At 39.4% G+C, this 14,920-nt stretch overlaps 1 protein-coding gene across 2 annotated transcripts in view; it reads left to right on the top strand.

Moving 5' to 3' along the window:
- Positions 1–11,995, top strand: part of PPP3CA (protein phosphatase 3 catalytic subunit alpha) — a 178,632-nt gene extending 166,637 nt beyond the window's left edge. The window contains exons 11-14 of one of the 2 annotated variants that reach the window (XM_085057930.1): positions 380–464; positions 4,265–4,362; positions 7,050–7,079; positions 10,236–11,995. In XM_085057930.1, the coding sequence (XP_084914056.1) occupies positions 380–464; positions 4,265–4,362; positions 7,050–7,079; positions 10,236–10,429 (407 nt within the window). In that variant the 3' untranslated portion in view covers positions 10,430–11,995. The remainder of the gene's footprint in view (positions 1–379; positions 465–4,264; positions 4,363–7,049; positions 7,080–10,235) is intronic. The other variant, XM_085057931.1, reaches the window with a different exon arrangement.
- Positions 11,996–14,920: the final 2,925 nt, after the last annotated feature.

Below are 14,920 nucleotides of genomic sequence, written 5' to 3' on the forward strand. Positions count from 1 at the left end.
AACTGTAGAATGTGTTGCACCATACTTTTTTTTTTCTTTTTTAAGACAGAGTATCATGTGAGTTCACAAATTTCAAAGCAATTGTAATTTTAAGCAGGCCATAGCAATGACTAAAAGGAACTTGTATGGAACTCTCATACCCACTGCCAGTCAACACAATCCCTGCCATCTCATGCTGGTTTCCAGGACTCTGCCCTTAGGTTTTATTATGTTTTAAATACTTTTTCACTAAGGATGGGAAAAGGTGTTTTCCATTTTGACTGCAAGTGTAGCTTAGTTTGGAAAACTGTAACATTAGTATGGTGTTTCTTACATTTAGTGTTTAGAGTGATGGATTGTTTACAAATCCCTATAACTCTTTTTAATTTGTTTTCCATAGGAGCAACAGCTGCTGCTCGAAAGGAGGTTATAAGGAACAAGATACGAGCAATAGGAAAAATGGCTAGAGTTTTCTCAGTGTTAAGGTAAGGTTTTACGCTTGTTTAGATTTTTTTAGTGTTGAGGGGTATCTTTGAATGGTTACTTAGAGCACTTGACTGTTAATCAAACAGCAAATTTGCTATTTTAGTATACCACCCAACTGAGTGCTACTGCAACCTTTTAGAGATTGTTTTATTTATAAAATGCTGCTATTTATTTTAGCTCTGAATAGTCTTCTTCCTCAGGGCTTTTGCTGAATATAAAACAGACAAACAAAAGACATCAGCAAAAGAATTCCAATTACCATTTTTAAAGACTTTTGCTCACCAGGTGTACTAATTAACTTGTAGCCACTGTGAGGCAAGCATTAAATGTGGAGAAAAGGGTGTTATACATCACCTCTCATTAAAAAAAAAGTCAACTGTCACACTTTGTCACCCACAGATGTTGCTACAGCCACGAGTAAAGATGACTAAAGATGAAAGCATTAGGGTCGTTTAACTAGAAATCCAGGAAATTGTTGTGCAGGCAGCAGCAGCTCATTCCTTTGGGCTGCACTCCCCCTAACACATGAACATGAGTAACTAATTGCTGCCCAATGTTTAGAACTCTCCATTTGATGTCTCTGAGCAGAAGAGAAAACATGCTGTACTGTGCTGGAGTCTAAATATAGAAAATACAGATCTCCCTCCCTTTCAGCAGAGGGATTTTTATCTCAGGAAACTGTATGTTGGTCTCTTGTAGCCAGTTGAGGCCTATTTTGCTCAGTGGAAAATCAAGGGAGTTCTAAAACACTTACTGATATGATTGCATGATCGATGTAAAAAGAATAAATAAAATAGTTACTTGAAGAATATACTATTTAATTTCGGCAGAAGCTCTTCAACATGCTTGCTTTGAGTGCAGCATGCCAGCAGTGGGCAGGTTCTGCGTGGGGCTTTGCATGGGCACAGCAGCTCACCCACACCTTGCAGATTGCAGCAGCTTAGCTTTAAATAGCTTTAAAACTGAGATGGAGGACTTTATACCTGGGGTTCCCAAAGTGTTGCAAGTGAGGTACTACTGAGGCACGAGCTACTTCAAAGTGGTGCCCATTAAAAAAAAAAAGGTTGGCATCATGCCTTTTCCCAAACAAGATGGGGGAGCAATCAAATGTTTCCACCTGCTCCTCTGTACCAAGTCTGGCAGAAAGCCTGGAGGTGGCTGCTACCACCTTCATAAAACTGCACAATTGTTTTTCTCTGATGATAGATGAACCAACAAAGTTTGGGAGACCTGGCTTTCTCCCATACCTTTGAACCACAGCTGATCAACTTTATTTTGTTGTGAACCACCGTTTTAAATATAGGATTAATTCTAAAGAAATTTGAACTTTAATAAGCAAAAGGATCTGAAATTGGAAGCTGACATATTTGGGGTTTTACAAGTTGGAGATTATTGATGTTGACTATCCAAAGGGATCTGTAGGGCACAAGCTTTTCAATGGTTTCAAGGATGGAAGAGGGATACAGAAAAATTCCTGCATGTGCTCTGTCAAAAACAATATGCATAAGCCTTGTATCTTAAGTCTACCCCAGCCAAAACCAGCATGGCCTTTTACAGTTCTTGGTTATTGATGGTCCTGAAAACTCTGCAGGAAAGAGTGAAGATGACGAGTAGATTTGTTCTCCCTTAGCTTTAACCAGCAAATACAGCACCATCCTCACTGTGGTCAGAAGCACGTTCAGCACATAAACAGGTACCTCCAGTGCATGTATTTGGTGACCAGTCGTCCAGGGGGATGAGTGACATTTCATCCCAGCCACCACTGCCACCCAGAACACGTGTTCTCTTTTTTCTGAGAAAGGCTGATTCTCCTCAGCTAGGTGGCAGGCTGCTGCTAGACAGCAAAAATTTCACAAGGTTAATCTTGCAAACACTGTTCCCACAGAAAAGCCTGGGTTATCTTTTCTGTCTTGCCAGCATAATCCACATGTAAGACACAACTGTCAGGTAATTGAGTGTAACCCTAAGAAGACTGCAGTGGCACCATTATCTATCTATCTATCTATCTATCTATCTAATCTATCCATTCTATCCACCTGTTTTGGAAACCTTTGAAGTTCCTGTTTGAGTCATTGTGTCTTATGAAATTTATTTTACTAATTCATGAAAAACTTTTCCAACTGATTAGCCACCTGATCTGAGCACCTGCAAAGAACTTAGTCAATCATCTCTTCGTTGGGCTCCAGTGGCACCTTTCCTTGAGGATGTAAATTTAATGTAAAGCTGAAATAATTCCAGCCATTTTAGTTTGAAAATTAGAGATCAAAATAGTGTTGTATTGAGTTTCAAATGTTATAAATGAGCTTTGCTGAAAATAGCCATCATAGAAAGATTGGCTTTAGCTAAATGGAAGACCTCGTGATTCCTTGTCATTGCTTCTCTCCAACTTTGTTTCTCAAGTATGACTTTTCTTTTGATACATTTAGACAGGAGGGAGGTAAATAAAATATTTAATCAGTCTATTGTCCTGTTTTTTGAAATGGAAATAAATGACATCAAATAGAAAGTAAGGAACGCTGAAGGCTAAAACATCTCAATATATTTGTGAGACACATCTTTCTTGTGCATATGCAGTTTAAAGATAATAAAAATAGTTGATAAACTCACCCCATGAGCATGGAGCTAAAAGTGCCATTGCATTAATTAAAAATAAGAAAAATAAAAGATTTGTAATGGACTGAATAATTGAGAGAAAGGAAAAGCTTTGGTGTATAATTGTTAATGATATAAGTACTGTGTTAATTCTGAAAGTATTTTCTCTTGTGTTAGTTCTGATTGCTTGGGAAAGTTGCAAGGAAAGTGGTCACAATTTGATTTTGACTATTACATAATGAAAAGTGAGTGTAAGCAGAATTATTTTCAAACTAAAAATAGAACTAGGAGAGTATATGTAGTAGGTAAACAAGAATTGTTCAAAATACGTGAGTCATTCAGGGCACGTTGGTCTCAAGAAAATTGTAAGTAGTAGAATTGCTGAGAGCCAGTTTTTATAGACAAAACCACATTATCCTCAAGTGAATGTGGAACTAAATTCTGTCTTTGTGTTGGCTTCCTCCCGCTTAATGTCATTATATACTTCAAAGTAAAGCACTTCAAAATAGGTTTCTCTTAAAGAATTGGGGTCGGTTTTGCTGCTGAGAAAGTATGTCATCACAGGCAGTATTACAGTCCTTGTAGGAAGCTTTACTTAAAGGCTTCTCTAGATAGAACTGTTGTATTCCTCTTGCCATGTATTTAAAAACTCTATGTATTTGGAAACCAGCAAAGCATATTTCTGTTTCCTAAAACAATTTTCTGGAATCCACTATTATTTTTAGCATACAAGTACTAGCAAGGATGGAAGTTTGTATTAATTGTAATGAGCTTTTAGCTGCCTTTAAGGGACTGATGATCAATAAATAATATACTTGCTTGCTAGTGCAGACAAGAGCAAACTAACAAATTAAGTTGATTTTGGACCACACAGTGTAAGGTGCTTAAATGCATTGTTGGCAATATCTGATCCTTTTGGTCCTCCTCTCAGGTTTGGATTTACAGATACATCGTTCCATAGGTGCAAGTTATAGTGTTAACTATATTTGGAGTCTACATACAGTGTGATGCAAAGAACCCTGGACGCAGCAGTGAGGGGAATTTCACTAGTGCTGATGCTATCACCAAACTCAGTCCATCCTGGCAAGGAGATTGGAGATGACAAAATCATTGCAGGGCATATGTAGCTTAAGGTGTCCCATGTTTTTAAAAAAGACATTTACTGACTTGTGGTGGGTTTTTTTTGTTTTTTTTTTTAATTTTGCAGAGAAGAGAGTGAGAGTGTGCTGACGCTGAAAGGTTTGACTCCAACAGGAATGCTGCCCAGTGGTGTGCTCTCTGGAGGAAAACAAACACTGCAAAGCGGTAAGCCTGTTTGCCTGTGTGTCTTGTTCTGTGTGAAAAAAACAATTGGTTTTCAACTGCAGAACCTAAGAAAAGTAACTGCAGCTGTCTCAGGAAAAAAAAACCAACCAAAGAACAGGAAAAAAACCAGGCAGTTTGTTGTGCTGGAGCATTTGTGAGCAGTTCATGTAAGGCCACTTCTCAAGACTTATGACATACCACTGATTTTCAGAGAAAGGAGGGGAGGGGAGAGCCCCTGAAAATGAGCTGCTCAGAATGGTAGATCAGGATTGTATGTGAAATGCACTCTTTCCACAATTTGCAGCATCTTTCAGGGTTTTTTTTAAGAGCAGCCCTTGATACATGGAGTACTGAAGGTTCGTCTAAGATAATGACACTCAAACTCTTACTTTATCTGATTTGTTCTTCCTCAGAGAATCACCAATAGAAAACAGCTCTAGAATTAGATTTTCTCTCCTAGCAATTCTAGGTGACAACATGAGAACAATTCCACTCTGATTTAAGCCCAAGTGAAGGGAGGCTCTTGCAAACACCGTGTTTGCCTTGTGCACAAACACAATACAGATTGCCAGTTTTATACCAAGTGCCTCTTGTTACAGGAAATTGGTAAGCTATAGTAGTGCTGCCTTTGTTTCCTTTTGGAATAAAGAGTGCAAAGTATTTAATTTCTTAGTGGAAGCTCTCCTTTTTTTTTTCTGTGTGTACTGCTGTAGAGTATATTGCAGGCACACAAAAAGGTCTCTCATTTATTGAGGTTCTGTTGGCAGTAGATGTAAGAAATAGAAATGCTTTATAACCTTGATACAGTCTCAGCCTCTTGTTTTCCTGTTTCCTTCCTGGAGCATTCTTTCTCTGTATTTTTCCCTTTACTGTCTCTTTTACCTTGAAGATTCAGGTATACAATGGTAAACCTCCTTTTCCCCTTTTTTCCCTTCTCTTTTTTCTTGTTGATGACTTGTGTGTTACAGACATAGTAAAGTTCTGCTTTGAAAATGCTGCAATATGATTTCACAGGAGGCCTTTCTTAATGGGTTTATGGTCTTTATGTAGGCTTTTCTCCACATAGTTGCTTTACATTTGTCAGAAGATTTGGTCCAAGGAAACTGCTATTGTTGCCCTGGCAAAATATTAGAAATAGAAATGAATTTGAGAAAATTGCCAAATGTTCTTGTCACAATGGCTAAAAGGAAAATCTCCTCATACTGCAGTATTGTGGCTCAGTAAAACATTACTATACACAAGCTTCTGCATTAGTTAACACATAGTGCCCCATTCACCAAATACTCTGAAGTTCATACAGTTTCTGTTAAGCACGCATATTGCTATATGTATTAACAGAAAATATGAGTAGTATGTTCTGTTGTGGAAGTACACATTTTAGTCGTCATTTTTTCTGATGTGTCAGTGCTGGTTTGGATCTGGTTATTCATTTCAATTTCTCATCCTAGTTATCATGTTTCCTTTTCTTTTAACTTTGCATTGGTTTTGTTCCTTGTTTTTCTGCCATATCTCTTGCTCTGCTGCTTGAGAGGCAGAGGTTTACCTTGGTGCATGTGGGTTAAATCCTCTCATTTCCCTATCCAGCAAGATAATAATATAGATATTTTAGAATATATCTCAATCCATATTTAACATCCTAAATGGGAAAAAAAAAAGTTTGGGTTTTACATAGGGGAAAACAAGACAAAAAAGAAGAGAGAACTTCCTAAAAACTTGACTTTTTGAGCTATTCACTAAACCAGAGAACTCTTGAAAATCAAAATTTCTTTTAAAATATTTGCTATATTGGATTGCATTTAATGATTTGCATCAGCTTCTGAGTCTCTGACTGTAAAAAAAAAATGCGTACCAAAGCTGATGGGTAAAATTCAAATGAAAGTATGTCTTTAAGAGCAATTAATGGTTTCACAACAGGGGTAATGTGGTATTCATAACATTACAGCAATCTCCTGGTTACAAGCTTTACTCTCTCTGACCAGGCTTTGCAACTTGGGAGGTCCAACAGTCAATCTTACATCTTACATTTAAATCCATTGATTTAAATAAAATATTGGAAAAATGCTGTTCTTCAGAGACTGGGTTGACAAAAAGAAAGCTTACAGATGAAGTAGAATGGTCAAGGTTGCAAGCAAAGGCAAAGCTTTCTGAGCATCCCATGCTGTGGGGATGTTTCTTTTAGTCAGGAGAGAGAAAAAAATAATTCTGAGAAGTTGTATACAGGATTCCTTTGCCTTGTACTGGCATCAGTACTTTTCAAGCTGATCTTGTAAGTTGAATGAATTTTGTGTGATGGCTTTATGCCATTTTCTTTTCTCTCTTGACAGGGCAAGTCAAACTGCTCTTACTCAGTGCTTGGGAGAATTATATAATGACCTTTTCAGGTCAGATGTGCAATATGGAAGACATTTACATTTTGTAGTTCTTTTGAGTCAAAAGAAGACTGCTCTAATGTGTCTTTAAAAACTTTTAGCTTGTGAAACTTCTGCTGTAAAACAAACTCTAGCTTAATTCAGTATGCAAATTGTTGTTTTTGTGTGAACATTTCTCTGTGTGTCTGTTTTGCCAAAATCCAGCACTTACAGTAACATTAGTGTTGTAGCTCCTTTGCTATTCACTGACTTGTTCTTAGAGTTGAAATCCTCTGCTCATTTTTCTCATTCGTTTTGCTACCCCTTTCTTCTCTTCAGCTACTGTTGAGGCTATTGAGGCTGATGAAGGTAAATTGGCCAGTCCCCTTTCTGTTGGTGCCACAACAGATAAGGGCTCTGCTGGGTGTATTCATTTTGCTGTAGCTTGTACAGATTGTGTGGGTGTTGGGCTAACAATTGTGGCTCGGTATTAACCAAAATGTAATTGCTTTAAAGGGGAAAGTGTTTTCTGTTTTTTTTTTCTGTTGCTGCTGTTGAGGTTTTTCTCTTTCTGTGAGTTACAAACACGTTGGAAATGCTATATGTTGAAATAAGCACTGAATAATGCCACAGGAGAAGATCAGGGCACTTGGATTTCATGGGACGTAACTCAGCAGCAGCTCGTAAATGCTTTGTGACACGTAGCTCAAAAGCTGTGTGCTGGAGGCTGGCTCAGACTATCCTCAGCAATTTCTGGTCAAGGAAAACACATAGCTTTTTATATATTCTCTCTTTTTGTTGGTTTTGTTTCTTTTCCCCCCTTTTTATTTGCCTCAGTTTGTTTCCTTTCTTTTAGGTCACTAGTAAAAAAGTTTTATTGGTCTTTTGTTACAGTTCGGCATGTTTCTGTTTCCCTTTAAAAGTAAAGCAACATGAGACATTTGTCTGCAAGATGTCTGCTTCCTTTGGTAGTGGCAGTTTACACACTGGATATTTACATTAGAGCAACCATTAACACAGGCACCATTTTAGCTACATATAAAGTGACTGGCTGCCTTAGAAGATTTCTGAATGTTCAGTATTGAATACTATGGTGTTTTGTTGACAGACCTCTAATTTAACCCTTTACAATTTTCAATGCTTCAGTTAAAGTCTAAGTAACCACGTATTGCAATGCAGATGTACAATATTTGTTCAGCATTATAAAGTTTTGGAAGAAGAATTTTAAGAATTCCCCTTTAAAACAAAATTCTTCAGTTGTATTTTGTTCTTGCCCCTCTCAAATTTTCTGTGGGTATTTTTTTTTTTTTTAGTTAATTACAAAAAAATCTGATGATTGTTGTCCTTTGGTAAGATGTGCCCTTTCGGCCAGTTGAATTTGTTTTTGAATTTTGTAAAGCAGTGAATAAAATTACAGAACAAACAAGTAAGAGAAAATACAACTGCTTTCTAAATAGCAGTGAGTAAGCTGCTATTTATGTTGGAATTACCTATTCCTATCGGCAATCTCTAATCTGCAGTGTGCATTCTTGTTGACAGTTTGGCTGTTTTCTGTGATTTTCTGTGACTATGTGTTGTGTTTTAGTATACTCTCAATGTAACCTGCTAATACTTGTTGTCTGACCAGCAACTACAGCAGAGCACCTTCCTTAGCTTTACAGACAATAATGTGTCCACTTGCAATACAATTGCTTGAATGTGCCCCCGTGCCAGGAACATGCACCCTTCAAGTTAATTCTTGAAGTGCCATCCTTGCTAGTTAGACACTCTCAGCACAGCCACAGCTGCTGCTCCACACGAGTGAAGCTTCTGATGGAGGAGAAGTTTCACCTTCACCAGTTGTCCCTCTGGGCCCATTTACACCAACTGGGCTGTGCTGCTGGCAAGCTCCAGGACACGGCAAGTGCTTCAGCTTCAACGCAGCCATCCATTAAACTATTGCTTTAAGGATTGGCATGGGTGCTTCTTAGACATCTTCATTTTGTGGTAGAAGGTAAATAAAATTTAAAAAAAATAAGCCAACCCAGACGGCAAACCTTAAAAAAACTCACTGTACGACCTGTTCTGTTCTCACTGCTCTGTCCCTGCTCACTTGACTAGTCATTGTTATGTTGTTGTTTTTCTCAGTTGAAGTATAATACATGTTAAAAACCATGCACTTCACAAAGTTCCAATGTAACATTTGTGAAACTGGCTAAACAACTAAATCCTGAGGCAAACAGGATCTATCAATTTTCACAGGAGAGGTTGGCAAAACCAGAATGAAAATGGCTTTTCTTGCTCCCCCCGAAATACAAGGAGTGGTAGCTTGGTACCAGGGATGTTCTGGGGTTTTGGATGTGTTAGCTTTTTTTTTAACAGAAGTTACCAGCTTGTCCAGAATCGGGACTGCATATTGGAAGAAGAGCCAGGAGTACTTGGGGATAAAGAGAAAAGGGGAGAAGGAATACTGAATTCAGTCTCTGAAACCCCCCTGCCATTTTGTCCCCAGGGAGTTTGCAGTTTCCTGGTACTAATGCACCATTTCTGCTCTATGGCATGTTATGATAGAGGCTTAGCAGAAATTCCAGTTCTGGAAGTGCTGGAATTATGACAAATTATCTACGGAGCTGTGACCTGCTGTTTGCTTACAGTGCTTTTTTTCTCTTTTGCTTTAAATATAAAGATCTTCAATACTTCAATTAGAGAATAAAATTAAATAGAAATCACAGTCTGTGAATACAGTCCTCAGCCTGTGGCTTCCTTCTGAGGCTGGTGTGGCCTCACCAATGTCACTGCTGAAAAGCAGATCAAAAATCTTCAGAATCAATTGCAACTTTGTTCCTTTGTCAGTGTGTTTCCAAAGCTAAACTGTACAACTGTGCCAAAATGACAGTATCCCTGGTCCATGTTGCACAGTGTTACTGCTCTTTGACTCAAGCTGCTTTCTAGAAGTCCAGGGTTGTATCAGGGAGGGTAATTGCCCCAGGCAATCAACAAGCAATTCACCTGTGTTGAGAACAGAGGGCAACTTGTAGTAGGGTCACCCCAGATCTTCCCTAGCTTTAATGTATATCCCACCAAGTGGCCTCACCATGTCATCACCATCTAGTCAGCAATTTTTACACGATCTTTGAAGGTCAGGTGGGAGTTTTGCCAGATTAAGGGCATTAGGGCAAGGCATGGTGTTCTTAAGGCTGTAAATGATGACAGCAAATGCCAACTCACCAGCTCATGGCTGTGCCCTCAGCACCATTCCTAAGTGCAAACTGTAGTTTCCTGTCAGCGTCTTAGCATTCTAAGCTGAACCTCATTGGACAACAAAATACTGGAAGTTGATTGTGTTGAAAAAAATAGTTGTGTTGGAAGGGACGGTGGTGGTGAAGCCCCAGCTCTTTCTGAGTACGGTAAGGAGTTGGTGGTTGTGTCAGATCTTCTCACTGCTGCCTTCCCAAAGAAGGACTCTCGCACTCGTTGCTAAATTGGGGGAAAAGCTGCTGAGAGTTTTACGTTGCTAATTTTATTTTTTAATAATCCTTTATTTAGCTATCAAAGGATTTTCACCCCAGCATAAGATCACTAGCTTCGAAGAGGCCAAAGGCTTAGATCGAATTAATGAGCGAATGCCTCCGCGCAGGGACGTGCCATCCGATGCCAACCTTAACTCCATCAACAAGGCAATCTCCACAGAGACTAATGGCACGGACAGCAACGGCAGTAATAGCAGCAATATCCAGTGACCACTGGCCGGGAGGGGGGTTGAGCTGCAGGGCGCGATGGGGTTGCTGCACGTCAGCACTGGGATGTTCTTGCCTCTGATAATAGCTTACTTGCTCTGGGGGCCAGGTGTTGGATTCAGTTTACAAAAATCATCTACAAAGAGATCGTCAACTTTAATTTGGTGGGAGGGCGGGTGGGGGAGAGACACCTCCTTTGGATATGCCTTTAAATGCTTGTAGAAAAATGAAAGCTCATGCTGGTATATATTGCAAAGTTAGGGGAATGAACATGTTTTCCTACTACATTGGGAAAGTCTAGCTGTGTTACTGAAAGGCCTTTTATTATGTTACTGGACATGAAAACTTTGTTTAATTTCTTACTAACTATTGTACGTTTACAGTTGCAGCACTCAACATCTACAACATCGAAACATTTTTAACAAAATGTACAAACTAAATAAGGACTATTTATTGATAATGTTTTGCTACTCTTGTCAGACAATGGCTATGAAATAAATTAGGCACTCTTTAAAAATATAGAGAAAAAAAAAGAAAAAAAAAAGAATGTTGGAAATTTGTTTAAAATGCCAAAAAAAAGAGAGAGAGAGAGAGAGAGAGAGAGTGAGAGCGAGCGAGAGCGACAGTTTAATTTTGTACAGATTATGCTTACCTCAGGTTTCTTTAGTGTGCTTCAATGCCCTTCTTTAAATATAACACTTATCTTACTAATTTGGCAGCAATTATCTTTTTCTTTGTTTAAAAAAAAACTGGAATAATAACATTTATCTTTTTTTGCTGTTTATATTTAGGGGGGTTTGGTTTGGGAGGTTTTCTGGGGTTTTTTTGGTAAAACAAGTCTTGGTTGTGGCTTGCTGAATTTAAATATTTATGAGTGGTGCATTTTTAAGTATAGTGAACAAGACACCATATTAAGTGCAGTGAAAAGCATCTATATTCTGTAAAAATCTGCCTATGCATGTTTTTTAAGAAAAAATGGCTGTATAGGCCTGTATGGGACTGTAATGCGCTTAGTGGTCTGACTTATACTGGAAATGTATGTATACTGGCGTACTTTATATTCTCTAAAAAGAAAATGCTTAATGCCTTTGAAATTTTGTAATCAAAAAAAGCTTTGAAAAATCTAAGGGGGGAGAGTATTCTTAAAGTTTTTAACATAAGCTTGTCAGTGCACATATAGATGGGTAGCATGTTTAGCAAACCTTGTGAAATTTAAATAAGTTTGTAGTTACATGTGAAATTCTAAATGCATGATAACTGTTAATGTCATAATGGTTTAGTCATTTTGTTCTGTTTTGTCATGTGCCACAAAATGTGTAATTTTTTCACTTTTTTCCCTTTGTATATCAGTTACGGGTTTCAACTGGTTCATTCTGAAAAAGAAAAGGAAACAAAACAAACAGTCCATTGATATTTTTTAACAATTGTATAAGTGCCCAAGTAATTCACTACAGCCTACAGCCTTGCCTTTGTAATTTGACTTTGAAATGTTGGCAATCAAAGCATGCACTTGTAACAATGAAAGAAGCATTTTATATTACTACTCAATAAAAATGTGCATGAATTTAAGCATCCTTCCCTTTCTTGCTGCTTCAGTGGTAAAAGCACGCAGGCACCATGCGTGTGTGCTTCTTGCTCTCTTTTGCTTTGGACAGGAGGAGCCCACCAGTGTAAGAGATGAGGGACTTATTTCACCATTCAAGGTCAGTTCTTTACGAAGAAATAAACCCATTTATTACCCAGCTGTTCTAGGTTACTGAATGTCTGCAGACTTCCCTCACATTCTGGTTAGACTGTTTGGTTCCCATTGAAATGAGTAGGATGTAACCCACAAGTAGAATGCACAAGAAAACAAGTGCCCTCTGTGTGCTCTCCCCTTATCTGGAGTGTTTGAAAAGGTCAGTGAGTATCATTTACAATTATTGCAATTTCACATTTCAAATGCTCTCTCTTTTAGTCAGAGGTGAACTGTCAAAGCTCTGCCTTCTCACTTCCTCCCTAACTGTGCTCATCATCCTTCCTGAGTCCATCATCCTGTGAAGGACTGACAGATCACGCCGAGTGGTGCAAAGATGTGGGTATTGCATTGCCTTAGTCCTCCTTTCAAGTACCGTTATTCAGTATAGTCTCAGTGCCTGCTTTCTTGTATGTTTTTCACACTTTAGCTCTTGCTGATTTCGGCAAAATACGACAGGTGGCAAAAACAAAGAGGTTTCAGAATATCCGGGACTCTTTCAGATGTAATTTTTCATTTCAGATTGTGTAGAGGTACAGCACAGAGGGAGACACGCATAGAGTCTGTCCGTTCATGTGACAGGTGAAGCTGTTTGTCCCTCTGGTGAGCAGGCACGGCGTGTGCAGAAAGGGATGGTGACAGTTTGCGTGACCACTCGGGCTGCCCGCTGAGCCCTGTGTTCGTGCTCACTGAGCACCACAGGTTACCTGAGGTAAGTTTTGCTCAGGAGACGTCTGAGGCAGCGCTGGGCAGGCGCCCTGTGCCACACACAGCAGCACTGCTGGGCACTGCAGCAGCATGTGCTGTCTGCTTGCGTTTCACTTGGGCCCTGGCAGTTCCACCAACCAATCTGACAGTGAGAAAGGGGATTTTCTGCTCAGCAGTGACAGTGCACAGGCCTCTCAGTTGGTAGATTTAACCTAAAAGATCCGTGCTACAAATCAGAGGTGGGGCTGGGAATGTCTGTTGTAGTTGCCAAAGAGTCTATAGATAAGCAAGTCAGCCCAGGATGAGTGATCCACTAGGAAATACACAAAGTGTCTGGTCACAAAGGAGATTTTGGAACTTTTTGTATCTCAGAAGAATGAGAAGCATCCGGAGCATGTAAAATAGCAGTGGCCTGTGTAGCCAGGTGAGATGGCCTGGCTCCTTCCTGGAGTGAGCCCCACCCTCCCACTGTGGGGCAGTTTCTGGATGGCTCCAAGGGATAGTCTGGCCACACTCAGATGTTCCTGGAAGGACCAAAAACAATTTCCAAAGCTTATATCATTTCAGGACATCCAATCTCTTCCAACTTTCTTTCCTTTTTCCTAATGCAGAAGAAACTGTGGATGAATTTGAAGAAAAACCCTGGTGCCACTGAAGGCTGAGTTTTGGATTCTGTGGCCTCACCAGTGATGTGTCATGCACTGGACTGTGTTTCCCAGTACAGATTTCTTCCTCCTTACCAAATACCCCACCTTAATGCCAAAACCATCACTGGTGCCTACTTCAAGATTTACTGTATTTTTTAACCTCTTGAATCTTACTGTGTGAGATAGTGTGATTCATGCCTTATATTTTATGCGTTATTGTAATTTCGCTTTTCAACAGCTATTAAGCATGAAGTGCATTAGCTATTAGTGTACATTTTCTGCAGGAGACAATATTCAAATTTTGTCCAGGTTTTCCTCCAAAACTGCAGTAGATTTAACCCTGCTTAAGCTTGTGCCAGTGTACCAACTGTTGGGCACAGATAGAAATTATTTCAGCATTCTCCTCTTTTGGAGCCGCTTGGGGAGTCCTGATCACTCTCCTCCCTAGCTTTAGTTTTTAGTGAAGTGGCATTCGGTGTGTAAAATAATGAAAATATGGGGACATTTTCTGGGTGCAAGCTGAATTTACAATTTTAGTCCTTTGAAATCAGTTTCCCTTCATTTTTCAAGATACTGTTGCTCAGATTAGTCAGATTGATGAGTCTTCCCACTTCTTTCACTAAGAGACGGGTGTGAGAATCAGCTATTCCAAATGTTAAAAAAACTATCAGCACCAAAACAACCGTTTGAAAAATAGTTTTCAGTTTGCTTCTTAGTTGATTTTGGAATGATGTTTAATCCCCTTAAAAGTGGCCGTTTTGGGTATGCAAAAGGATGAGCTTTCTTGGTCTTCAGTGATTTAGGAAAAAATATATCTACGTTGACATTTTCAAGTGTAAATGTTGATACTTGTAGGCACTTCCGTGGCAGTAAAAAATGATGAGCTGATGGAGCTAGAGATAGGGGTTGGGTTTTGTGTCTCGCTGAGCTGACTTCGCAGTATCAGGCCTGCTAAGCATTATAAAATAATGTTTATGAGGCCCTGATTTTTTTTAATATATTCTTTAAACAACTCGAGAGCAGTTTCAGTTTTACATGTGACACCAGGTTCCATCAGGCAGACAGACTGCTGTGTGCTCTGGGCAGTATCCTGCCAATGACTGCAAAGGGAAGGGCTGCCTTGGCTCTGTCATCACTGTCAGAAGCTTTATTATACATTATTTATACATTATTTATATGTTCTTTTTGCCAAAGAACGTGTTAAAGGACTGATTTTACCTGCAGTGGGAAGTCTGCAGGCATGGTGACAGACATGACAGTGTCTGCTTTATGAAGCCCCACTAGTGGACATCACTGTTTGCTCTGGGGTTCCCCCAGGCCCCGCTTCCCTTTTGGGCAAAGCCTGGCATGGTTGGTTGCTGGAAGTTTGGACACCTAGTTTGGCAATTCTTACAGCAGCAAGAC

This window comes from Lichenostomus cassidix, chromosome 4, assembly GCF_008360975.1.
Source record: "Lichenostomus cassidix isolate B80296 chromosome 4, HeHo_3.0, whole genome shotgun sequence".
Lineage (NCBI taxonomy): Eukaryota > Metazoa > Chordata > Aves > Passeriformes > Meliphagidae > Lichenostomus > Lichenostomus cassidix.